A 27,572-nucleotide genomic window follows, 5' to 3' on the forward strand; every position below is an offset into this window, starting at 1 on the left:
AAGCCAGGTTTTGTTTTAAAACACAGCAACTAGAGAGACTAGACTAGATTGCAGTCTGATTTTTTTTCCCTTCATAACCATAAATGTGGTAGCTTGCAAGCAGCACCTGAAGTGCTCATGAATAATAATGCAACAACACAATTACGGGAGGGTGGACAACACTGTGGCTACAAATCTCTCTCACTATTTCCCTAATTCTATAAGTTCTGAAGTGAAATATGAGGAAAAAACATTGCAAAGCATGCTTAACACTGATATGCATGCAGTTTTGATTATATTGCTTTACATGCATCTTGGGTGTGTACTGTGCACTTTTTAGCTCGTTTTATATTGGGTGCACCTCCCTAGGGCTTACAGATGAACACCAGATAGCATTCAAATCTGATACCAGGCATCCTCCTTCGTGTAAGCTGGTTGTTTCTGTGAACTGTGCCTGACAAATGTTTACAGTTTAATCTGCAACTCATTAGCATTAAATTATAAGAGTCAAACTTAGACTTGAAATCTATCACCCATAATCAGGCTGCAGCTTCTCCCACTGTGATTACCTTACATGATACTACAAACAGCGATCTATAGAAGCCACTATAGACGTGATAACAGTGAGAGAGTGTGATGGTGAGCCTTTACGCAACATGACAAACTGGTCTACCCTGTGGCTTTGAGCTTTGCAAATGAGTTGATGGTGAGCTTCAGTGACTGCTAGAAGGTGAATTAAACTGGGGGGTCTTTAAGCTACCTTTAGGGAAATTCAAAGCTCTCAAATGAAGTGATAATAATGAAGCATTTTTCTATTGGTTAAGGGAGCCCGGCAAAGCTTTGGATTGGTTCTTTTACCCCTCCCAAAACCTGAATATCAGTGAAGATTTTTGAATGGACAAGTCAGTCTGATTGCAAAACTTGTGTTACCCCAATTACAAATATACGTTTTATTTGTGTAGATTGACAGATTATCATTTATACAACAAGCCGGTGTCGCTTCTAAAAGGCGCCTACTCAGTCGTTTCAAGTAACTTTACTCTCAATCACTTTTTCTAGAAAGTGGTGACTGGTGGATGTGGGGTTGTTCGTGAAAAAGCACATGCAATGTTGGCTATTTTAATCTGAAAACAAAATGCGCAAAAACGCACAAAAAAATCCGCCCAAGCCATGCACCCAGTGCCAACACTGTCACCTCTCTTTACCTCCGTTTCGAGCTGCACTAGTTCCATCGTGGGCCATGGCTCCGCGATTTGTGCAAGAGGCATTTTTGCCGGATTTTCAGTTTCCCCCTCAGCTGCTCAAGTGCGAATTTTGGTCACTCCTGGTTCGTCCGAACCGCTCCTGTCAAGTGCAGTTCCGAGAAGCTCCTCACTCAGGTCCCGAGTCCAGTCACAGGAGATTTATCAGCACTTTGCTCTCTACAGAGCGGAGAGGACACACATACGGTCTCTGCGGTCAAGAGCTTTGCAAACAAACGTAATCCCCGTGATTTGACTTCGGCGACGGTGGGTCACTCGTGCGTATTTGTTGAAAGTGATTATCCTGGTGGAAACAGCACAAACACACACCCCAAGCAAGCGTGTCCTTTCAGGTAAGCGCGTTGGCTTGCTCGGGATTTTGGTTTGACAAGCGGGAGAGAAGAGCGCAGAGAGCAACACTGATCCAAGCTCCTTTAATGAGGCTGTGCGGGAGTCTAATGCCACCTAAAGGAATTAGCCAGAGCCCGGGCTGTCCTTGCAATCGACGCCGTATCGGATCTTTATTTACGTCTTCTTGTGCGCTCGTGAATTCATCCAGTCAGAACGGGAAGACTTCTCTCTGTCCGCCAGCTTCCCAACGCTATGCGATACGCGCAGAGACCTCAGTGTGGCTCTGTAGTACGAGCGGGGATGCAACTTGAGCTGTTATTGGCAGGCTCCGGCAGGATTTTATCCAGCCCCCTTCTGTGCTTGTTCCGCCCGTCTGATCGCGCCATCATCTGGTAGAGAATGGGTCTGCAACTACGTAATGCGTACCGGGAGCCTGCTGCCCATGGAACGGCCTCTTTTCTTTGATGAAGTGGTGCAGCAGGTGCATCAGAGGAGTAAAGATCCTTGGCCTTTCAAAGAGGAACCTTTAAATCACCATCAGCTAAAAGCATTGGAGGAATATTGGATAGCACAATATACTGATCACAGATGGACTAGCCAGTGCAGAGTCCAATAGAGTTCTCCTACCCAGAATGGCACTGCTTTCCTCAGCCAGGCCTCTCAAATTTTTAATTCAATGAAATTATATTTAGTGCACACTGGCTTTTGGCCCTGCATCATCACTTCCTCTGGGTCTAAAAATGACATGCACCATTGCAAACATTACATAACATTTGTGATTACACAATGATGTAAAGAATTCAAGAGAAGGGAGCAGAAGAGACTAGAATCAAAGGTCGTGTTTTATTCTTTCCGGACGTTACTCTGATGCAGCATTCTCTTCATTGACAACAGCTCTTGTGAAGGTCCTTGTAATCTTCAGCGATATAATACAGCCCTCCACCCTCAACACTTCTCCGCTTCATTCACTGCTAAGTGGATTTTGCTCTTGGCCAGCTTTGGTTACTATTGGCAACTGGAGGGCATAAAAAACGCCTTGTGTTGTGGATCTGATAAATTTTTGATTCAACCCAAGATGGGGAAGGCATTGCATTCACAGAAACACAAATGAAAAACTAAGTGGAATGGAAAATTGCTCACAATTTGGCACCTTTCTTTCAGTGGCGGTGTTATCTAGGTCTAAAATTCTACTGCTGCATTGATGTAGCCTGTTTATCTGAGCGCTGTAAGATGTTAAACACAAAAGAAATGAACTAGAGAGGGAAGCGCTTCTTCTCTTGTGTAGCCGCACTTTGTTTCTAACCTGTTGGCAGCACCTCTTCTGTTTACTCAAGAAAAACTGCCACACTAATTAATGTCTCAAGGGTTACTGCAGTTTTGTATTAATATTCATACTATAAAACAACAACTACGACAAAAAAATACACATGCATATACCCAGACGAACATTGCCACACACAGGGGTTTGAAAGGGGGGGGAGGGAATATGCTGACTTTCCTTTTCCCTTCAAATATCACAGTGTTTATGTGTAGCCTATTTATCCTGTAACAAATTCATACCATCACTGGGTGACCAAAGGCTGACATCACCCTTCCTAAGTGGAGTATTATGCATCATGCTCACATTGTATGCACTATAGAAAGTCACAGCTCACCCAGAGATTGCATTAACCCATTGATTTGTCTCCCGTGGTAAAAAAGAGCTGCTAAGGGAAAGCTCATGGCACCTCGTAATGGTGTTTGTCAGTGAAGCCATATGACAGACCATCCTTTTCTTTTCATCATCTCTCATCCTCCCTCTCCTCATTATTCCTTGTCCATTATGTGCTGGGCAAGTGTCGCTCTCTCCTCTTTCTCTCTCTGCACCTCTACAAGGATACCAGTCGAATGATGCTGATGGTTTGCCACTGTGCAAGGCTCATCCTGTGTTATATGACATTTTTGGTGTAAGCCTTCAGTGGAAGCGAGGGGTGTAAATAAAGGCAATTTATAGGAGGAAATAAAGTGATTATTTAGAGGGTTGAAAGGTCAAATCAAGAGATTTAGGAAGAGTGCGGCTCACCAAAAATCAATACAATGTAAAGTGCAAATTATAAGCCACAAAGGAGGCAAACCTGATAAAATAAATAACCTAACAAATGAAAGTCGAGGCTGTCTTTGTGTTAGAAGTGCAGTCCACTGCTATACTAACTAGAAGGAATCTCTTATTCTGTTCATGATGCTCTGGTGACATCACATCTTACACAGATGACTCAGAGGTGTTTCCCATTCCCATCCAGTGACTCTGGGGATGCCCTACCCCCACCTTCAACGGGAAATGGGCAATATGACTCTATACAGCTTCATATGCACGTGCAGACAGACGTGCGGAGCAAGACTAGTGTATTGGAAAGATGACTAAAGTGTGTTTGTTGAGCTGTTGAAGCCAAGAAGCAGCAAAGTAGATGGCTTGTTCAGTCCCCCTAAAGGGCTGCCTGCAAAGTAGACAAACGGATGCAAACCTGACCTTGTTGATTAACCTCATTTTCATTTTGAGCTGAAATCACAGAGGTAAAAAGGAGAGAGAGCGAGACCGAGCGTGCAGAAGGAGAAACAATGAATCGTGTTATGTAAGTCCCTGTAAACAGGGCAATTAAAATGCAAATACATGGATACTCCAATTGTGAAGTGGCAGTCGGTCTCGAAAAAGCGTCTCAAAATAAATCTGCTTATCTATTGCCTTTGCTTTTCTCTGATTTATTATTTCTATTGCTCTTTTACTTTTACGTATTGTTTACATTATTATTGTGCCATAGATGTATATCAATTTTTCATCTGTATTTCCCAGTGTACAGTTGTGCTTCTTTAACATCAGCTGAGTGAATCAAGCACTTTGTCTGTGTTTACTGTATTTCAGCATTTATTAAACTTTTTTTCTGCTGTCGAAATGTCCCTCCATCCATCCATCCTCATCCGCTTTATCCGAGATCGGGTCGGGGGCAGCAGCCTAAGCAGAGAAGCCCAGACCTCCCTCTCCCCAGCCACCTCCTCCAGCTCATCCGGGGGAACACCAAGGCGTTCCCAGGCCAGCCGAGAGATATAATCTCTCCAGCGCGTCCTGGGTCTGCCCCGGGGCCTCCTCCCGGTGGGACATGCCGAACACCTCACCCAGGAGGCGCCCAGGGGCATCCTTATCAGATGCCCGAACCACCTCAACTGGCTCCTTTCGATGTGGAGGAGCAGCGGCTCTACTCTGAGCCCCTCCCGGATGGCCGAACTTCTCACCCTATATCTAAGGGAGAGGCCAGCCACCCTTCGGAGGAAGCTCATTTCTGCCGCTTGTATCCGCGATCTCGTTCTTTCGGTCACTACCCACAGCTCGTGGCCATAGGTGAGGGTCGGGACGTAGATCGACCGGTAAATTGGGAGCTTCGCTTTTACACTCAGCTCCCTCTTCACCTGACGGACCGGTGCAGCGTCCGCATCACTGCAGCCGCAGCACCAATCCGTCTGTCGATCTCCGGCTCCCTTCTCCCATCACTCGCGAACAAGACCCCGAGATACTTAAACTCCTCCATTGGGGCAGGAACTCATCCCGACCGGAGTGGGCACTCCACCCTTTTCCGGCTGAGAACCATGGCCTCAGATTTGGAGGTGCTGATCCTCATTCCCGCTGCTTCACACTCGGCTGCGAACCGTTCCAGTGCGAGCTGGAGGCCCTCACCCGATGAAGCCAACAGAACCACATCATCCGCAAAAAGCAGAGATGAGATTCTGAGGCCACAAGTGAAAGCCCTCCGCCACTTGGCTGCGCCTAGAAATCCTGTCCATAAAATTATGAACAGAATCGGTGATAAAGGGCAGCCCTGGCGGAGCCCATCACCCACCGGAAGCGAGTCCGACTTATTGCCGGCAATGCGAACCAAACTCTTACAGCGGTTGTATAGGGATCGAATGGCCCGTAGCAATGGGCCAGACACCCCATACTCCTGCAACACCTCCCACAGGACACCCGAGGGACACGGTGAATGCCTTCTCCAAGTCCACAAAACACATGTAGACTGGTTGGGCAAACTCCCATGCACCCTCAAGTATCCTTGAGAGGATAAAGAGCTGGTCCAGTGTTCCGCGACCAGGACGAAAACCGCATTGTTCCTCCTGTATCCGAGGTTCGACTAACGGACGAACTCTCCTTTCCAACACCCTGGCATAGACTTTAACAGGGAGGCTGAGGAGTGTGATCCCCTGTAGTTGGAACACACCCTCCGGTCTCCCTTCTTAAAGATGGGGACCACCACCCCGGTCTGCCAGTCCAGGGTACTGCCCTGATCTCCACGCAACATTGTAGAGGCGTGTCAGCCAGGACAGCCCTACAGCGTCCAGAGCCTTCAGGAACTCGGGCGGACCTCATCAACACCAGGGGCTCTGCCACCGAGGAGTTGTTTAACTGCCTCAGTGACCTCGACCCCAGAAATTGGCGGGTCATTCCCTCATCCCCAGACTCTGCTTCCTCCTCGGAAGACGTGTCAGTGGGATTAAGGAGGTCCTCAGTATTCCTTCCACCGTCTGACAATTTTCTCAGTCGGCGTCAGCAGCGCACCGCCAGCACTATACACAGTGCAGGTAGAGCACCGCTTTCCCCTCCCGAGACGCCTGACGGTTTGCCAGAATCTCTTCGAGGCAGTCCGAAAGTCTTTTTCCATGGCCTCTCCGAACTCCTCCCACACCCGAGTTTTTGCTTCAGCCACTGCCCGAGCCGCATTCCGCTTGGCCTGTCGATACCTGTCAGCTGCCTCTGGAGTCCCACAGGCTAACCAAGCCCGATAGGACTCCTTCTTCAGCCTGGTGGCTCCCTTCACCTCTGGTGTCCACCATTTGGTTGGGGATTACCACCACGGCAGGCACCAACCACCTTGCGGCCGCAGCTCAATGCAGCAGCCCGGCAATGGAGACGCTGAACATGGTCCATTCGGACTCAATGTCCCCAGTCTCCCTCGGAATGTTGTTGAAGCTCTGCCGGAGGTGTGCGTTGAAGATCTCATGACTGGGGCCTCTGCTAGACGTTCCCAGCACACCCTCACTCACGCGTTTAGGTGCACCGGGTCTGTCCAGCGTCTTCCCCGCCACCTGATCCAACTCACCACCAGGTGGTGATCAGTTGACAGCTCAGCCCCTCTCTTTACCCAGTGTCCAGAACATATGGTCGCAGGTCTGGTGATACGATTACAAAATCGATCATCGACCTGCGGCCCTAGAGCATCCTGGTGCCACGTGCACTTATGGACACTCTTATGTTCGAACAAGGTGTTCGTTATGGCCAAACTGTGATTTGCACAGAAGTCCAATAACAAAACACCACTCGGGTTCAGATCAGGGAGGCCGTTCCTCCCAATCACGCCCCTCCAGGTCTCGCTGTCGTTACCACGTGAGCATTGAAGTCTCCCAGCAGGACAACAGAGTCTCCAGGTGGGGCACCTTCCAGCACCCCCCAGGGACTCTAAGAAGGCTGGGTACTCTGAACTGCCACTCGGCGCATAAGCGCAGATGACAGTCAGGACCCGTTCCCGACCCTGAGGCGCAGGGAACAAACCCTCTCATCCACCGGGAAAAACCCCAGCGCACCGGCAGCAAGCCGGGGATATTAGAATACCCACCCCAGCCCGCCGCCTCTCACCAGGGGCAACTCCAGACTGAGACAGAGTCCAGCCCTCTCCAGGAGACTAGTTCCAGAGCCCAAGCCATGCGTGAGGCGAGCCCGACTATATCTAGCCGGTACTTCTCAACCTCACGCACTAACTCAGGCTCCTTCCCCACCAGAGGTGACATTCCATGTCCCTATTGCCAGTCTTGGCAGCCGGGATCGGTCCGCCAGGGCCTCCGCTCCTGGCCGCCGCCCGACACACAATGCACCCGACCCCTATGGCGCCTCCTGCGGGTGGTGGGCCTGCGGGAGGATGGGCCCATGTCTCCTCTTGGGCTGTGCCCGGCCGGGCCCCATGGACTAAGGCCCGGCCACCAGGCCGCTCGCCCTCGGGCACCCTCCCGGGCCTGGCTCCAGGGCGGGGCCCCGGTAACCCTATCCCGGGCAGGGTAAACTGTTCCCTCGATGTTCTTTTCATACGGGTCTTCTGAATCGCTCTTTGTCTGGTCCCTCACCCAGGACCAATTTGCCATGGGAGACCCTACCAGGGGGCAAAAGCCCCCAGACAACATAGCCCCTGGGATCCCTGTGACACACAAACCCCTCCACCACGATAAGGTAGCGATTCACGGAGAGGGCGAAATGTGACATATAATAAATTAAACAGTAGACATAGCCTATTTTAATTTACACAAGACTGACACCACATGGGTTTCTAACAACTCCTTTATTCTTAAACCATGGAGGTACACAGGAAAAATGGTTAGCAACAGATTATTAGTAGCAGTATTAGTATATTTGTATTTGTATATGTGTGTATGTTGGAACAACCTTACATATAACCAAACAATATATATGTAAGATTAATACATTTTAAACAGTTACGTTTTATATTTTATTTCCTGCTCAGCTTTATAACAATGAGTAGATCTGCAACAATCTAAGGTTAAGTATAATTCTGTTTATGGGTAGTTAATCCAAACGATTCATTTGCTTGTGCAACAGAGACACCAGGAAATTACTTTAAGACAGGAGCACACTAGTGTTACAGCAGTGCACAACACAGCAGCAATAAACGACACTGCTATTCCTGCTAGCAGCATCCACTATATACAGGTCTAAATGTAACACTCCGGGTCTGTCAGATTTCAGTCGAGGTACTCATGAAATCTGAGATAATAATTCCTTTCTTTTAACCAAGCTGCTAGTGCAAGGAGCCCAGCACTGAACAAATTAATTAGCTGCTCAATAGTGAAGCAAGGGTAATTATCCAATCTCTGCAGAATGACTATAGAAGGACAAGATGCAGTTGTAATGACTGAAAATACATCCTGGCTTTGTGCCGTATGAACAAAGAGAAGAAAGAGTTATTATATTTCAAACATCTGTGGAATTTCCATTAAGAAATAGCTAAAAGGACAGAATGACTAAGGATAAAGCCCACTGGCAATACTGATTGGACATAGAAATGTATAAAAGAGAATCAAGCAGAGTCAAAATACTTTAATAATCCCTAACTAAATAATGTGGGTTACGGTTACTCCAAGAAAAGAGTGAGGAGTAAAGAAGAGAAGACAGGTTATAGAGTTAAATGACACAGACACTTTGTTTTACACTAACAGCTTGTACACCTCTCCGGTCTACAAACAGCAAATCTTCACTGTCGAGTAAAAAAACAGCATGTTGAGGCTTGAAGTTGTAGCCCAGGTATTTGGGCTGGGCCAGTAGGTGGGCCAAGGACATGCCTTCACAAAAATATATATATAAACAAAAACAATCCCAGAGACCAAAATCAGCACGAACAAACAACTATCGAAGATTGTGATGTCAGTCAGTTTCAGTGAGACAAGTAACCCACTTAAAGTCAAAAGTCACGATGCTAAAGGCTATTATTAGGTTTTTGTAGACTGGAAAACAGGAAAGCCAAAGAACAGCTTAAGTGATCCATGTCCAATAAAAGTGCTCTTTCTAAATAATAATAAAAAAGCCCCAAAACACTACAGGATAGCCTTTACAGGACTTGATCTCAGAGCAGTACTGGGGACAAGTTCAGACTTGATTTGTTAGGCTAGTAGAGTCATGTGTTACACACAAGTTTGTTTCTTCTTCCTCTCACATTTTCAGCTGAGAACATCTTAACCCAGCAAGAGTTGTATCAGCTGTACTGACCAAGTGTGTCTACACATACAAGTAGTTTGGCTCTGGTTATTTCTTTGCTATCAGTGCACGTAATAGAATATACAACAGACAGTTCTGACAGTAACAACAGCGGTTCAGTCAGCAATAATGACGACATGTCTGCTGCACTGGGAGGCTGCAGTTTTTTTTTTTCCCCTTTACTTTAAAACTATTTATTTCAGGTGTTGTAATAAGTTACAGTTTAAAATAAGGAGTCCATATTGAAGAAGTATTTATTTACTACCCCCCCAAACATACAAAAACCAGAAAAACTGACAAAACATACACCCGTAGGCCACTTTATTAGGTACACGCTGCTATTTGATTCCCTACTGTCTTTAGAATTGCTTTTAATTATTCATGGTATAGAAAGGTGCAGGAAAGAAATTCTGATCCATATTGACATGATAGGATCACACAGTTGCTGCAGATTGAAACTACCCCATCCCAAAGGTGCTCTATTGGATTAGATTTGGTGACTATCTGGCCATTTGAGTACAGCGAACTCACCGTCATGTTCAAGAACCCAGTTTAAGATCTTAATTCAATAGGTTTGAGCTTTATGACAATCCTCCTGGAAGCAGTCATTAGAATATGGGTTTACTGTGGTCATAAATGTGCTGCACCAGCAGCCAGAAGTGCTGATACAAGGCAGGATGGGTGCATTTTGCTTTGCTTTTATTTGTGCCAAATTCAACCAAATTTACCAAAGTCAAGACTTTGGTGCATTCGGAAATGCTCTTTGGTATACTGTGGCTGTAACCACTGGGTATTTAAGTTACTATTACTGTTCTATCATTTCAAAACGATGTGGCCATTCTCCAGCAAGACATTTTCAGCCAGAGATTTGTTGCTCACTGGATATCTCCAAAAGTTGATTCTGTTCATCTGGACGTTGCGTTTTCAGTGGGAGAAATGTTTCGTCACTCATCCAAGTGACTTCTTCAGTCTCAGCTGAATGCAGGTTTCCCCAATCTTATAAACAGTACATTTGCATAATGACTGGGGAAAGACTGGGGAAACCTGCAGGCAGCTGAGACTGAAGAAGTCACTTGGATGAGTGACGAAACATTTCTCCCACTGAAAAAGCAACGTCCAGATGAACAGAATCAACTTTTGGAGATTTACTTTCCTGGATGATTGAGAATGCATCAAGATGCTCACTGGATATTTTCTCTTCTTCAAATCATTGTCTGTTAACTGTAGACATGGTCGTGTGGGGAACATCCCAGTCAATCAGCAGTTTCTGAAATACTCACACCCGCCTGTCTGGCACCAACAAACTTGTCATTTTTAAAGTCACTTCAGTGACTTTTCTTCGTCATCCTTAGATGCTTTTGAACATCAGCAGGTCTTCTTGACCACGTCTGCATACCTAAATGCACTTAGTTGTTGCCATGTCTTTGGCTGATTAGATATTTGCATTAACAAGAAGATGAACATGTGTACCTAACTGAGTGGCCACTGATCATATATGCCACATGGATATGGGCACAATGCCATTTTGCCTACTGACATATGAGGTCAGCTTTCCCTCTGCCTCTGCCTCTTTCTCTTGGTTCAAAGAGCATAACAGCAGGGGGTGCCAGATATCAGAGGGCAGTTCTTTGAGGCCAGTAGCCTTTCCATCAGGTGTTGCCCTTTAGCACACTTGATCAAAGTACATTTTGATTTAGAGCACACATTCTCACAGTGCTGTTTTGTCCTCACGGTTTTCTGTAAGAGATTATTTACTGTAGAATTGAAGCCTATGGTGAAGAAATAAGAAGCCAAAGGGGCCATATTAAAATAGATAACTGCATCATATATTCAGCTTGATGCATTATAATAATCTGTGCGGTTTCATGTGGGTCAAAAATGTGTTTACAAATAAGCTAAGATATTTCTTCCTCCAGGAGGATGATTCTAATATATTTATTTATACCATAAATAAATGAGCAAGCGGAAAATGTCTGACACTGTAAAACTACTGGACATTATTACAATATTTATAAAGTTATAGCAATGTCACGTAAACCTATCCATAGCTAAAAATAACTAGTCAGCTGAGTTCAAATGATAAAAAAGGAAACATTTCCGGAAAATTCCCGGGAGAACCGGCTAACAGTTATTCTTGGAAGAGAGGATTAAGTCTGCTGCTCAGTGAACAAGTTACAGTTTCTGTGTATTTCAGCAATTTAGGAGCTTTAAGAAAAAGGAAATCAGCAATGGTGTGTCATAATATTTCTATAAACCTAATTTTCTACACAGCAACTGCTGTTTTTTTCTGTGGAAAATCAAAAGGTTGAATCAGGTCCAGCCAAAAGTAGCGCAGGGCTATTACAGGATTATCGCATTGTTATTATATTGCATTGTACCTTTGTTGAGGTGTTGTGTGCAATACATACTTCCACATTGCTGCATGAGTCGTGCGCCTTTTTTTTGAGCGACGACGTGAGCTGCGCATGAAAGTAAAGTATGAGGGAAGTTCTGAAATCTTAAAGCCGCAGTAAACACACTATTCCTTCAGGTAAGGAAGGGGTGGGGGATAGGTGGGAGGGGTCTTGCTCCTGGTGCAGGCTGACAGTTCCGTGTTATTGGCTGACAGCAGGTGGGAGACTCTTACCTGTACCTGAGAGAAGGAGTGCCAGTCGTCGTCGTCGTCTGATTCCGAATCAGGATCTACTTTTTCTTCTTCCAGCCACCCGGAGAGGTAGAAATCGGCCAGGACCGCTGGGAACTGAACGAGCGACTGCAACAGGACTCCGAGCATGGAGCCTATACCGTCGTGGAGCGAGGAGAGAGTGAGCAAGTGGCTCCAAGGTGAGACACATATTGCTTTTCCTTGTCTAACGCCTTGATCACTTCACAGGTACATTGGCTCGCACGGTAATGTTAGAAATAGAATCGCCACACAAATCCTCTTGGAAGTGGAAGGTGGAGGTGGAATGAGGAAGTGGCCCGTGCAGAGGGAGAAGCCAAAACAGTGTAGCTCTGATCAGTGTCAACAACTAAAGTAGAAACAATAGTTTACATGAATGCCTGTCATCTACTTATATTATTTAGATCTCGTCATATAAACAGGCTTACCCATTTGGTTTGTTAAAACGTGTTAAAGTAGTGGTGGAAAGTAACTGAGCACAGCTTTAAGGTCATTGATTAACTTTAATATTTTGATTTTATGGTAGGCTCCTTTTTTTGTAATTATAAACATTACTTTTTTAATGGATTACAGTTGACAAGGAGTCACTCTATATATTATACAGCTTTAACAGCAAAAGTACATTTTGCTGTAAATACTTTCATTTTAGTGTTAATTTAAAAGCAGTATTTGAGTATTTAAAAGCAGATTAAAGTATTCTTACATATTACTGATATATTATAGTGATATATATACAGAAGTGTCAATGATTTCCATGCTTTAGAGATAATTCTAAATGTCATGTTTTTGACTTGTGCTTTTTACTGATGTGGTTTTGATCATAAATCATAGCTTAATTTAATACACAGTTAATAGCACAGTTAATACACATAATACTGGTATTACTTTGGTGCCAGTGTATCGTTCAGATATCAGTAAACTACTCGTGTTTCACAGTCATGTCTTTACTTTTTCACACTTAATTACTCAACATGTGGTAGAGAAGAAGGAGAAGACCATTTTCAAGCCTGCACATGCACAGGACTTTATGAGTATGTGGACTTTTCCACTTATACTTTTGCCATGTGTGCAGCTAAAGCCTGTTGTTTTTTGTGCCCTTCGGCAAGGTTTGGATGCTCCCCTGCATCAGTATCCAGTTGCACAGTGGCATCTATCAGGTGTGGACCTGCTCCAGTTGACTTCTCAGGACCTGGAGGAGTTGGGAGTCCATAAGATTGGACACCAGGAGCTTATACTGGAGGCTGTGGAGAAACTGTGCTCTCTGGTGAGCGAGCAATGAGAATTACATATTATAATACATGTAGACAGTGATGCTGAGTGTGTCTCAGAGTATCTTTTGTCATGTTTTTGCTGTGCTATGGATTGTAACGGTGCAGTAATCATGCTATCATGTTCTGGTGCGTATGTTCTGATACAGCAGCACAGAGATATAATTTTGCCTCACTGCTGTGTTTTTTACACCTTATTTTTGTTTGCACAGTGGAATGAGCAGCTGTCGGTCAATCGGTTGCAAATCTAGCCAGAACATACAGCCAGTACTTGACTTTTCTGTCACTTTTACAACAATCCAACATATCACAGTAAAATACTTACTTTGGTTTTCTAGCTAAGATCAAAAGACTAGTCATGCATCAGCTGTAAGCAAAGCAGATTTAGAATACAAAAGCTTGGCCCTAATAGTTTGCATGCAAATTTTAGGGAAATCGTGCAGTCAACTAAAAAAAAAACACTTATGCATTCCCTTTGATTCTCTGTCCCATTTTTTCTGCTGCATAATTATTTTCCCTGCTTGTCCAATTTTAAGAGCAAGTTTTAGGAGACTTAAATTCTGTGTGTGTGTGTGTGTGTGTGTGTGTGTGTGTGTGTGTGTGTGTGTGTGTGTGTGTGTGTGGAGGGGACTCCAGAATGGCCTTAGGACTAATTGAGGAGGACAGTACCAGGCCGGGTTCCAGCTCTTGTGGCGTAACAGCCTGTAAACATCAGCCTAAGACTCAGGCTGCTTAAACTGCTGAAATAACTAATACTGATTAGTCATTACAGCATGAACAGTTCAAACCCAAAGTCTGCGCGAATGAGGGTGCAACAGTTTAGTAAAAGCTTTACTTTTCAAGCTTCCATTATAGTGTGCATGTGACTTCATGTGCTCACTTCCTCTCCTCCCTCCATGACTTAATGCTCCGTGAAGCGCTAACACTGCGCTCATTCATAAAAACACCCATCAGATACTCACATGGAGTAGACCAAACAGATTCACGCGCACGGTTAGATAATTACCAGCTACAGTGTTGAAAAGGCCATGAAAAATTCATGGCCACTTGTTGACAGGCCCGGTGTTCCGGCTGGTTGTGTACCAACAAAGCCTGACCGGTACAAACCTCTTGACCACCAATGAGTGGGTCACAACAATCGCATGCTCCTCCTTCAGTGATTTTAAAGAGTCACGTCTCATGCTGCTGGCCAGCAAACTGTGATGACAAGCATATGAAAGTGATTGTGTTAGTATGTATTGATTTTACTCTTAGTTACAGTTGAATCTATTTGGTTTTTTCCCCCTTTCACTTGTATTGCATTGTACTGTGAGGATTTATCATTTATGCAGTTAAGGGTTCAGGATAGACTGTTTATAAAATAATGTGCTTCTTTTTAATTGCTCTGGGTGGATTAGATCCATGTGGGCAGTTTATGAAAAACAGGTGTTTAATGGAATTTTTTTTTATTACTCATTATGGTTCTTTATAATCGCTCAGACAATTGCTAAAATAGCTAAAACAGACATTGCATTATGCATTTTTTCATAACTGCTATAACACAATATCAATACCATGACAAAAGATTACATATAAAATATACACACACAGAGTCATGAAGTGTAACCCTGTGAGAATAAAAGGTTTGAAGTTTGTCTTTGAATGTAGATACTGTTGTAATTGACCTCAGGTCAGATGAGCGGGCAGCTTGTTCCAAAGAACAAAACCACAGAAACTGAAAGCACCCACACTTGGATCTAATTCTGGGAATAGTCAAAGGTTCTGCACCTGATGACCTGAGAGGTCTGATTGGGTTATAAACAATTCAATTGTCCTGCTGGTAGTAAATGTTAAGCAGCAGTAATTTATATGTTCACTTTTTCACATATCTTAAGACAAAGTAGGAAACAACACACATTTTTCCATCAACAAGAAATGCTGTATTTTGTGCAGGTTGCACAGCCTTTGCTGATTATTCATGCTACAATACCAAGAAAAAAGTCTGTATAATGAATTCTCTGAACTCTCTCCCCACAGCTATATTGAAATGACATGCTGGGGATTGAGTTCTAAGGATTTTAGATGCATTTTTTTTGGCTTTGTTCAAAAGTACACCGAATAGAAGCGACAGGAAATGAAGAGAGAGCGGGGGGCCGATGTGCTACACACAGCAGGTTCCAGTTCAGAGTCAAAGGGACATGTTGTGAACACTATATCAAATGTATCTTAAGCAATATATTGTGTTAACTGTAACGGGACAGTCGGAACGAAGAATTAAACATCCAATATCATCATCAATGTAACACAGTGTATTTTTGAGTGAAAAAGGCCCTGTACTAGTTGGATGTGTGTTTTTTGTGCATGTCCAGACTTATGGTATGGGCGGTGAGAACCTACGTGGTCTGATAGAGAAGCTCCGCGCTGTTGCTCACAGCCTACAGATGGGCATCCAGGGCCGCTGGCGCCTCAACAGCTACGACGGACGGCGCACTATCAAGCTGACTCCCACCATTCTGCATCTCGTAGTGGAACTCATCGCCTCAGCCAAAGGCCTCTTCTCTTTGCTCAACAGGTCTGTAAACAGAAAGCAAGCTAACCTTTTTTTATTTTTAAGTTTTAAAGTTATTGCAAATCAGGAATGTCCCCTGCTGTTTCTTAAGCATATTCTGGTTTTTAGAGTCTTTTCTATTTAAACTGCAATCATTTTCTTTTCAGATATCAATTTTCCCAGCTCAATTCATACACCACCACCAAGAACATATTCAGTTACTGCAAAGAGCTGGGAGACATTGTGCACAAGGTAGGCCCATTTTTTCTAAATAACTGCATCAAAGTCTCAGCATGAGCTTGTGAGTGGCTTACAACGGCATTATTGCAGTAAAAGAAACCAAACAAACTAAACAAAAAAACAATTTATATTTTTATCAGCTGTCTGCTCTTACAATACAGAGAACTGAACACAAGTACTTCACAGCACATGTGCTCGTGAGTCCACACAAGGTGTTTACTTTTAAGAGGAACCAAACACTACTGAACAATGTTTCCAACAGCACTCTCATGCACACTATAAACCTCCAAAGGGGAACTGTAACCTGTTGTGTGATTTATTTATTTATTTTTTCAAATCAGCCCCTAAAGCCCAAACGAGAAAGCCAGAAGCACAAACACACTCCCTGTTCCTCAGTTTAGCCCGAGTAATGCAATTTTTATCTTTACATTCCTGGCATATTTGGAGGCAGCTGTGACTTGAAGACGCTTAGGTTAAAAGGGCTGGCAAAATGAACGGCTTGGTTTGGTCTGTGTTTACCCCGGCAGGGTGCTATTGAGAGAAAAGGCGGTGGGGAGAAGGAATATTTAGAATAGGATACATGTAAAGGTGGGTGAAATGTGCTCGCAGGTAGAGGGAAGGCAGGCCTGGATATGTTGTTGTGCCTGTGGGAGGGAAGGAAGGAGGGAGGGAAGAGCTGAGTGGGAAGCAAAGGGTATGGGAGAGAAAGGGGAGGAGACTGAGAGAGGGATTGCACCACCGCTGCTAAATGACTTTTGACTCCTGAGGGAGTGTGTATTGATAAACGCGCTACAAAGAGCAACAAGCAGAGAAAAGTTATTAGCTGGGCACTGTGGTGACATTAGAGATAAATAGCCTGGCAGAAGTTGAGAAGAGAAGAGGAGAAAAAGAAAATGGAGCTCCAGAGATAACATGAATGGAAGATAATTTGAGAGATACAGAGACAGTAAGCAGTAGAGAGAAGCTGTGGCTGAAAGAGGACTCTGAGTATTTAGAGAGGTTTATTTAAAGCTCCTGGACACCTGGCCATCACGACAGGTAGAGTTCTCATCTCTTTAACTGGATAACTCTCCACATGTTGATCCTTTTTTCTTGTGTTTTTTTCTCTGCTTGAATGCTTAAAATACCTTCTTCATATGCTTAAATATAAAAGCAAGTGTATTTTCTGCTGGTGTAGTTAAAAATCAATGTCTGGGGTGAAGAAAACAGGACATTGCCCTAATGGGCTTCATTGAGCAGAAGGCAAGGAAGGAAGCATGGATTTAGGATTGATTTTTATTCTTGACTCTGAAAGGATGTTTTTGATCCTATGAGGTGAATCAGCGTCGTCCCCTGTTGTTTTCTTTCATTGTCCGGTTGATCACCGTTTGTTATCGATGGGCTTTTGTTTGTTCCTGTTTTTAAATTTTGAATATAATCAGGTGTTTTGAAGCTAGGTGTTATTTTATATAAAACTGCTCAGAGCTGCTGAGAGTAATTTGTGAAGTAAGGTCAGACGCATGTGAGGAAATTATTAGTGGGCTTATGTGTTAACCAGAAAACAGGATGACATATGTTTCAGGTTCCTCTTCTTAAATATCAGCCACATCTACTGTATAAATGCTGAATATCAACTGTTTTGATAGAAAACTCTTGGGAGATTAATTGTAAGGTTCTTGTACTGCTGCAATCGCATTAGCAGCATAGCATCGCTAAAAGCATCCATACAGACTAGCATTTCCAAAGATTTTGCTTCAGGCTCGGCTGGTATCACACACCCCACCCCGTGGCATTTACTGTCCTGTCAGGAGGCCACACTTTAGCATGACGTCTGTTCTAAAGAAGGGCTTTTAAAGAAGCCAAACCACATCCTTCGCACCAAAAAAAGTCTTATTTCCTGTGTGCTTGTGTATATTTAAGTGTGTACGTGTTTCTTTTCTCTCACCCTGAGGGTGCTTGGGGTCAGTAGTCAGCTGGTGTCATTGAAGATGCCGCACTAAAGTTGTCAGGTCTGATTTTCACAGTAGCACAGGCTCAGTTTGCTTTGAAGCAGCCAAGCAGCAAGCAAAGAGAGAGGGACAGAGAAGTTGAAATTGGTGGCGATGAACTGGGGAAATTCATTATAAAAAGGTACGTGAATATAACTGGAATTCCATTTCTGCTGGAAAAACAACAGTCAGATTTTTAATAGTGCCTTTCACATGAGAACATCAAGGTGAAGGTGTTACTCAAGAGATTTTAATGTTTAACCATTGAAGGACTATGCACTTCTCAGATAAACATCTTTGCTTAAGTGATATTTAAGCCATCCTTTTCCGCTTACCCTTATTAGGGTCGCAGGGTGGCTGGAGCCTATCGAGCTGTCAAAGGACGAGAGGCAGAGTACACCCTTTTGTTTTTATCTATTTAATTATTTTTATTTTTTATTCTTGTGTTTTAAAGCAGGCACATAATAATATAAAACGAATTGTAGAACGCAACTACTTCATCTTTAAAATTAGCAATGGGATCGTATTGCTCACCGGAATTAGACTCAGGATGAATTGGCAAGAGGATGGAAAAGTCATCATCCATGAGAGCTGTCAAACTATAGCTTGTGGTATTTTTATGGTTAAAAAACAAGAGTAGAAGAGAAATCCCAAAAAGACCAGAATTGGAAAAAGGTATGGAAAAAAACAGAAACAAGGAAAAGAGCAGCAGGAGTAAAAGAGATCTAATCTAGTTGTCTTCCAGTCTTTTTATAGCAAGTCTGTGAGCCGGTGGTTAACACAGGGGTAGTCCAAGTATGTAAACATGCACGCTGAGGCAGCAAAGGTCTGTCTCAAGAGATCTTGAGTAGACTTTTGATGTAAAGTTTGGTAGATTTCAAGGATCTGTAATAGGTTGCACACAGGCTCCAATCAACAGTCCATGTTGAGCATACTGTACATTCCTGTCATCTCATTTGTCGTTTGTGTGTTGGTTTTAGCCTCCCGTATTGTGTGTGCCCATGCATGGCTGTGCCCATTCTTGTTTTTCTGAATGTTACACCCACATAAAAGCGTGTCATTGTTTCCTAGACAACTATGGAGCAAACAGCTTTAAGGCACAGGATGTTGCTCCAAAGTTAGCTCAGCACCTGATCGGGCCACACACACCATGATCCACAAGACAAGACAGCTCAGCACTAAGCGCAGTATTGCAGCAGAACAGTGCGGCGGCGTATTGAAATGAGTAATTTTCATCTTTTTTTGTCCGTGCTACAAACTACTCTTCTCATTCATTAAAGGTGAGATGAAGAAAGATTTGTGTCTCTTTTTTTTAAAGTTTGCTGCTCTTCCTAACTGGGATTGTCTACCATTTATTGATGTCTACACTGTGGCTAATCTGTAACTATTATAGTTGGAGTAATGTTAAAGGTCAGGCTTGAGAATCTGGCTGCAGAATAAACTTGTTGTTGCTCAAAAGTTAGTGAGTGCCATTGCTGTGTTTTGTTGGCAAACTTTCAGTTTATAGACCTGCATCAATTTCATTGTTTCAGGGCATCTTGTTCTGTTTTCGTTGATGTTTTCACCCCTTCCCTCTTATCTCATTTCCTCTCCTCTGCTTCTTTCTTTGTCAGGTCACAGACATGCTCTCATATTCTTTTTATACATGTGTAATAATTATTCGTCATTTCAATGCTCACTTTACTTATGTTAGAAAGGATGATTCATTGTTTCTATACGCACAAACACGCCCATGCATACAGTTTTGGTGCCTGTAATTGATTCGTAGTGTGATACCAGCAGTGAGAAATGTTAGTTTGTGGTCTTTGTTTTCCCACCACGCCCAGCTGAGTTTCACAGCACTGTACCTGTCGCCCACCTAAGATGTGTGTCATTTCCTATTCTGGCAGAGCTAGAAAAGAATGCAGAACAGACTGCATTGCTGAAGGGAAATAACCTGTGGCGTGACTTTAAATACAACAGAAAGCAGAGGCGTGGGTTTGGCTTTATTTTTACCACATTTCTATAAAGCTATGGTGAGATTTTTTTTACAGGAAAGAACCAAATGCAGAACCAATAATGTGTGGTAAAAGGTGGCACCAAATTAGAACCGCATACTGTTGCTATTTACACCATTGCTTTGTACAAAATAAAATTAAGTTCCTGTCCTGAGTTTACACTAAATTTAAGGCTGTCATACTAAAGATGGATGCAGCCAAAGTTCGATTATCTACTGGTCTGCACCATGTTGAAGCATCAATTTGGGTTACAGGTTACTAGCTAAGCCAGCCAGGTTGATTTGAAAGGTGCATTCATTAATCCTATGAGTATATGCGCAGACACAGGTATCTGCTTGATATCTGCTAATTATATCAATAAAACAATAATGATTTACTAACACCAAAACCATATAATATCAATACTAATACCATAATTTTGTTGTACATGTACAATGAAAATAAAGAGCTATTCTATTCTGTTCCATTCTAAAAATTCACTCGTAGAAACAAAAAAGCATGTGAAGACTTGTCTGTTAGTACGATCAACTACACAGCAAGCCACTACCAACATAGTCAAGACCCTCAGGGTCCCAAATATGTTAAGTTAAAGTCTTAAGCCATCCATAATGCCTTTATATTTTGCTTCCAAGGAGCAGACTTTCTTGCATTTCTTGAGCAACAGTTCTCTAGGATTTTCAGAGGATTTTTCTTTGTTTTGTGTTGTTTTGTTGGGCAACATGGACATAAAAGTCATTCAAGCATAAAATGACACCTAACTTAGGGGATAAGACAATGTTGTGTCTACACAATACAGACAACTTAACAGAGAATCAGTTTATAATCGCATCTTTAGGTACTTTGTTACAAGCAGCTTGTTGCAAAATCACATTAATTTATATGCACTTTATATGCACAAAAAATATTTATGCTGACCTAAGCACAATTTACAATGTTAAACTTAATGGAATCTTGTCAAATGAAATGTACTTGTACTTGGTATTTTTACACCAACAAAGTTATTCCCTCACAGCTATTATCTGAAAATCTGGCTTATCAGGATCAGCATGGTGTGCTGTGTGTCCTTAAAAATCTAAGGAAACTCAAGAAGTGGAGGAAAAGACAGGCCTTAAAAACTATAGTATCTACAGCAGATGAACAATATCTGAAAACCATGTCCTTAAGAAATAAGAAAAATCAGTGACAACAGACAGACAGACAGACAGACAGACAGACAGACAGTCTCTAGTCACCTGGAAAACACAGTGGATGCTCTGTTATGAAACAAAAAGGCAGCCAACATCCAGAGAAGAGATTTGAATGTACTTCAAAAAGCCTGGAGAAATATTCCTGAAGACGACTTAGAGAAATTAGAAAGAATATAGATAACATTAAAAATGTAAAACATTTGCTGCCCAATATACAATATCCTGTACCAGTACCCACAACAAAGAAAAACACATAGCTTTTTAAAGCAGCCACACCTCCTACATTCTTTCGTATGATGCTTTTAAGTTCCGCAGTAGATAAAGGTTTGTTTAAGGTTAGGTCTATGTGCAGAGCATCCCATTTCAAAGATGCAAAGAAAATGTTGTTTTCCCCAAATCCATCTAAACCTGCTGGTCATGAAAAAGCTGTTTGGAGGAGCGTAGCTGGTAACTATTGGAGCTTAGAGAGATAAGGTGAACAATCTCCAGCCAACCACATCATAGCTAATGCAGTGGTGAGTCCTTGTGTTTGTAATAAGGATGTGTTTTGGTAAAATATTACATATTTTGTGAGCATACCTACAAAACTGAAAGCATCAGTGTGAAGGGAGCGACCAGGCAGCATCTGAAAAACTCAGCTGTGTCTGTTTGTTTGAAGCCAATTCAATTCAATTCAATTTTATTTATATAGCGCCAAATCACAACAGAAGTCGCCTCAAGGCGCTTTATATTGTACAGTAGATCGCACAATAATACATACAGAGAAAAACCCAACAATCATATGACCCCCTATGAGCAAGCACTTTGGCGACAGTGGGAAGGAAAAACTCCCTTTTAACAGGAAGAAACCTCCGGCAGAACCAGGCTCAGGGAGGGGCGGCCATCTGCTGCGACCGGTTGGGGTGAAAGAAGGAAAACAGGATAAAGACATGCTGTGGAAGAGAGACCGAGATTAATAACAGATATGATTCAATGCAGAGAGGTCTATTAGCACATAGTGAGTGAGAAAGGTGACTGGAAAGGAAAAACTCAATGCATCATGGGAATCCCCGGCAGCCTACGTCTATTGCAGCATAACTAAGGGAGGATTCAGGGTCACCTGGTCCAGCCCTAACTATATGCTTTAGCAAAAAGGAAAGTTTTAAGCCTAATCTTGAAAGTAGAGATAGTGTCTGTCTCCTGAATCCAAACTGGAAGCTGGTTCCACAGAAGAGGGGCCTGAAAACTGAAGGCTCTGCCTCCCATTCTACTTTTAAATACTCTAACTATTTAAATATAATTGTTAATAATGATGCTATACAGATTATTGTAAAATGTCTCTGCAGAAAGTATCAAGCCTGCTAGCATGGCTGTAGATGCCTCTTGCGATGGTATTGAGGGACATGTAAAACTTCTGCAAATGGCTTAAATTAGCGCTGCATCTATTTTTTCCTAATGCTTCTATCATGCCTTTTTATGGTAATCATAATGCTTTGGTTCGCATCTTACTTACACATGATGCCGCTTTTGTGCTTTAGGACAAGGCGCTCATTGATGTTCTGCTTTATGCATCTTTTCTTTGGTTTATGTTGTGATTTAAGCCTGAGCAACTTAAAAGCTTATTACACATTAAGCACCCTAACTCACAAGCAATGTGCCATAACAAGACTCTGTAGGGATCAAAATAAAGATCTGAATATCTAAATCTTTTTAGGTTTGTTTTGGTGTATATATAATCCCCATGGGGAATAGCAGCAGACAGAGAACACAAGCACAAGCGGACCAGTTGAACTGGCCAGTAATCACGTCGTACCTCTCCCTGCAGCCTTGTGTCACAGCCTTTAATTAGCCCAGAAATCCAGCCGTGTTCACTGTTGATCCCTTACTACATTTCACAGGGATTAGTTTCCCCTTGCAATCCTTTATGTAACCCATCACATTGCTGGCCATTGCAAATTAGCTTAGGGCAGTAATAGTGTGTGGCATTAGTCGATTCAGTGAATATTATATGGTGTGCAAACATATGCCATATTCTCCTTTAACCCCTCATCATCCTCCGTCGTTCAAAGCCTCTGCTTGTTTCTTTAGCTCCCGGGACTACTCAGCTGCCTCGCAGGAACGCTCATAGGAAGGCGTTATTAACACCCTCCTCCCAGAAACCAGAGATTAGGCAACATACATCTATCGCATGAATTCTAGTAACTGTGACACTGACTGTGTGTATGTCTGTGCGTGCATGTTTGCGTGTTTAGATGATCTGTTTGCAACATTAACATTATAATGTTTGCAATGTTTCATGTACACTGAAAAAAGAACCAACTTAATTGAATTATTTCAATTGGTAACACCTAATTTAATTAAGTCCTTTGAAATGAAGTTAATACATTAGATGAATCAGTTGTGTTACTCTATGTATTAACTTCATTTCAAAGAACTTAATTAAATTAGGTGTTACCAATTGAAATAATTCAATTAAGTTGGTTCACCTATTTTCTTTTTTCAGTGTACAGTAAACGACAGCATTTGTCTTAAAAGATGGGTTCATCTTGCGTGACAGTTGTGAGCTACAAATCTGTGTGTTACCAACTCTGGATAGAAATGTATTAATGTGTACTGTTTAGTACAGTATGTGAACTCCTGGGTAATAACGCCAAGAAATCTGAAAAATGAAACAGTGCAAACAAGGCCAAGGCCACTTTGATGTTTGTCAGAGATTTTCAATTTTCTCCTCACAAAAAGTATCTGCTGACGTGAACCGAATAAATAGCTGGAGTTGACTAATATCTCTTTTTGTAAGTCTGCCATTTACAAATTTTATAATATAATAAAAAAAAAACATCCTGTGCACCCACGAGTACTGGACCTTTTAAATTGTTAAGTCTCAGTTATATTGAAAAAACTCATTTCGTTTAGTATAAGAAAGGGGAACTGAATATCAGCACGGGCACAGGGCAGCTGTGGCTCATGTGGTTCAGCGGGTTGTCCACCAATCACAGCCCCAAGTATGGCTGAATAGGTGAATGAGAAATACATCATAAAGACTGCTGTGGTAAAAATGTGCCATTTATGTATACAGTGTGGGGCCTTTTTGGGCCTGTTTGCCATCGTGGTATCAAGTTCAAGGATAAAATTACGGGAAAAAAATTAGATAAAGCTTAAAACTGGATGACACAACAGAATAGGTGGACTCTAAAAGAAATCCTCAAGAATATTGTGCAGATCTGATCCAAAGATAACTGACGCGTCTGTATGTGAAGAGCAAACATTCATTCATTTTAGAAAGCCAGAAAAAACACACTAAAGATCTCCAGAGATGCTTCTGTGTCCTCTAGAAACCTGAGGCCTTTCACTTCCTGACTCATGCTGTGAAGAGGAAATGGGACATGGGTTTTTAGTCAAACTGTCCCATTTCCACAAATCAATAACATTAGCATGTCGTACATAGGCTACAGGGTGTCATTCGGTCAGCCTTCTGCTCATGTCATTTTTTTTATTTCATCCAACAGAACAGCACTGGCTACGAAAAAGAAAAGGACATCATCTCTGTCGTAAGTTTCTCACTTATTTGTATGTTCGTCCGTTTCATTGTGCCTCGGAGTAATTTCACCTGTTTTGCTTTCCTTTGTTTTATATGAAGTAAATGAGATATTCTGAATGGCACGCTATACATCGTGTTTCTTTCCTCAGTGCCGTCAGTTGGTGGCGGTTTGTGACGAGATCCTGAACTGCTGCCCCGAAGAGCTCCTCAATCACACCGCTCAGCTGGAGAGTGTCGAACTGATCCCCGTGTCACCCGGTGATCAGCTGGTAAAGACATCTTTCGCTTTATAACTTTATAATTTTTGCCTTCATTGAATTTAGAACTCCTGAGAAGACGTATTGTTTCTAATGGCACACAAAGGAAAACATCTCTGTGTACGTGTTTAAAAAGGGTTAAGGAGTTATGAGCGACTTTTAGATTTAGTGCATTAAATCCAGTTATTTATACTCATTCTTGAATTTAAACCTCACTCACTAAAGTTCTTCCTCTGGTCCATTTTCCTAATCATCCATGTCTCCTACTTTTCAAACTTCATCTCTCTATTTCTTCACTTCACTTTTTTGTCCTACTTTTTTCTTGCAGTTTTATTTTCAGTATTCATTTCCTGTCTTCATCATTGCCGGTGCTTTCCATCATCATCACCACTTCTTCCATCTAACTCAAGGTTCTCCTTGTACCTGTTCCCATTAGATTCACGAGAACCCTTATCTCAGTTGTGTACTTTTTGTGCTGCTTCTCCTCTTTTTTCCTCAAAGTCAAGTAGTAAAATTGCAGCTTTCGTCTTTGTTTGTGATTTACGTAATCTTGTGTCCCTTTAGTTTCATTTTAATCCCTACAGAGAAATGCGTTTAACCAATTTCCTTCCCTTTTGTGATTTGTGCTTAACAGCCAGCGTCAAAAACTGATTGTCCTCGGCGGAGGGAAATTGATTGGAGCACGTCAGCAATGGTGCTTTCTGCCTGTCGACAGATTAAGAGTAACGAGAACTAAAAAGAGAAACCAGGGGAAGTGAGGGACAGGAAGAATGATGATTTGTGCACTTTCAGTGTAGCCAGCATGACGTATACCCGCTCAAGTCATGACATGCGCACGAGTCCAAAACACACAAAAAAATAAATTCTCAAATTCACATTTCTGTCAGTCACAAAGGAGATAAGGTGAGAGCGAGTCGTGAGTTACGAAGTGAAGATAAAAAGAAGATGCGCAAAAGCATTTCAGGTGGGGACTGTTTGCAGTACATGACTAAGAGAAAGTGACTCAGTCTGGCTCCTAGTGTTCATTATAGGTAGATTTATATTTTTTGGACTTTAGAAAGAAACTAAATATGGCTTTTTCTAAAAAAGCTTATTATTAAAATGGACTATTTACTTATAAGCACTGAAAACATTTATTAAACAATGAAGCTGTTTGCAGCTTTCATTGATTATAAAGGCGCGTAATTACTGCTGCGTTTTGCAATTCTCACTTTCATTATACTTTAGTCATCGCTCTCATCCACACTTAGAGCGTATTTACTGACAACTACAGTGTGTTTAATTATTAAATGTATCTATAAATGTAATAATTTGATTTATTGATGGGTGGTTGTGACTCAGGAGGTTGTCTTCCAATCAGAAGGTTGGTGGTTTGATTCCTTCCTCTTCCAGCCTGCAAGATACTGAACCAAGAATTTTCCCATATGCATCCATGTGAGTGTGTTCAAAGTGCACAGGCTTTAAAAAAAAAGCACATTTATGAATGTGTAAGTGAATGGGTGAATGAGGTTTGCAGTAATAAAGCTCAAACCGAGTAGAAGAGGGCTATGTGAGCACCAATGTGCCTTTCAATTATTAAATCACTTTTGAGCTTTTTAGTCAAAAATGGATCAACTCCATTCATGTTTCCACAGTTTCTGTCGTGATAAGTATTTATTATGTGATCAGGGCCTTCTGGAATGCAGTTATTTGTCTCTCCCTACGCCCATTATATTAAAATGATCAGTCAGAGCAGGATGACAGGTGGAGGCTGACACCAATATCTCTATGTACATAATCTGATAATGACGGCAAGAAGACGCAGTAAATTTATCTGTCCATTACGGTGAATCATTCTGATTCAGCGATGTGCAAAATTGACATTCTGTGTGGCAAAGTTCATAAATTTATCACTCGGAAAAGTGATAAATTTTTTTTGCTTTCTTTCAGGGCATCGAGATAACATCCACCAACTCCATCAACCACTACGTGACTGGAACTGCCGCTGAGGTCAGACTCTTGCCTTTATTTTTCTTTCCTCATTGTTGACTCAGCCATCAAACCACACACTGTTAACCATCACTGGCTCACAAGTGCTCATAAGCAAGCCACTTACCGTGAACTTCAAACCAACCTGTCAACAGTTTGTCTCTTTACAAGAGCCCCGTGCAGATTCTTTACAATTCCTCTATATTTCTTAACCAGCTCTGTTAACATGTACTCATGTATATATGTACTCACTGATTGGCTAGAAGTGCAGGAAAATCTAGCAGATGTGATTTATTGCTTTAAAAGGATCGTTATGCTAGCGTCATGTTATGCTGAGCTCTGCCAGATATTTTTGCAGGAGCTGACACTTTCATACTCATTTACACTTCTTCTATCAGAAGGTTTTGTTCTGCTTAGGACAGAATAGCACAATTCTGTCTGACTTTCTTATCTAGAAGGAACTGGAAGTATATTTCCAATTGTGAAAAAGCAAAAATAAAACATGAGTGTCATCTGATTTCTTGTTTTTGATTCTTCTTTTAAAAATCAACTTTTATCTTTTTTCATAAAACTACACCATCCTCTTTTTCCTTTTTTTAAGTCACATGCAGAATCTGCTAAATCGGGCTATCCT

At 42.3% G+C, this 27,572-nt stretch overlaps 2 protein-coding genes across 3 annotated transcripts in view; one reads left to right on the plus strand and one right to left on the minus strand.

Annotated features, from left to right (window-relative positions):
- The window catches only part of rps6ka1 (ribosomal protein S6 kinase a, polypeptide 1), a 46,368-nt gene extending 44,497 nt beyond the window's left edge, over positions 1–1,871 (minus strand). The window contains exon 1 of the mRNA XM_031758209.2: positions 1,185–1,871. Within this exon, the coding sequence (XP_031614069.1) occupies positions 1,185–1,247 (63 nt within the window). The 5' untranslated portion in view covers positions 1,248–1,871. The remainder of the gene's footprint in view (positions 1–1,184) is intronic.
- Positions 1,872–11,909: 10,038 nt separating this feature from the next.
- The window catches only part of cnksr1 (connector enhancer of kinase suppressor of Ras 1), a 28,265-nt gene continuing 12,602 nt past the window's right edge, over positions 11,910–27,572 (plus strand). For both annotated transcript variants that reach the window (XM_031758257.2, XM_031758258.2), the window contains exons 1-7: positions 11,910–12,171; positions 13,117–13,274; positions 15,627–15,829; positions 15,973–16,057; positions 24,682–24,723; positions 24,863–24,982; positions 26,900–26,959. In XM_031758257.2, coding sequence (XP_031614117.1) covers positions 12,120–12,171; positions 13,117–13,274; positions 15,627–15,829; positions 15,973–16,057; positions 24,682–24,723; positions 24,863–24,982; positions 26,900–26,959 — 720 coding nt within the window. In that variant the 5' untranslated portion in view covers positions 11,910–12,119. The remainder of the gene's footprint in view (positions 12,172–13,116; positions 13,275–15,626; positions 15,830–15,972; positions 16,058–24,681; positions 24,724–24,862; positions 24,983–26,899; positions 26,960–27,572) is intronic.

Source organism: Oreochromis aureus, linkage group 19, assembly GCF_013358895.1.
Source record: "Oreochromis aureus strain Israel breed Guangdong linkage group 19, ZZ_aureus, whole genome shotgun sequence".
Classification (NCBI taxonomy): Eukaryota; Metazoa; Chordata; class Actinopteri; order Cichliformes; family Cichlidae; genus Oreochromis; species Oreochromis aureus.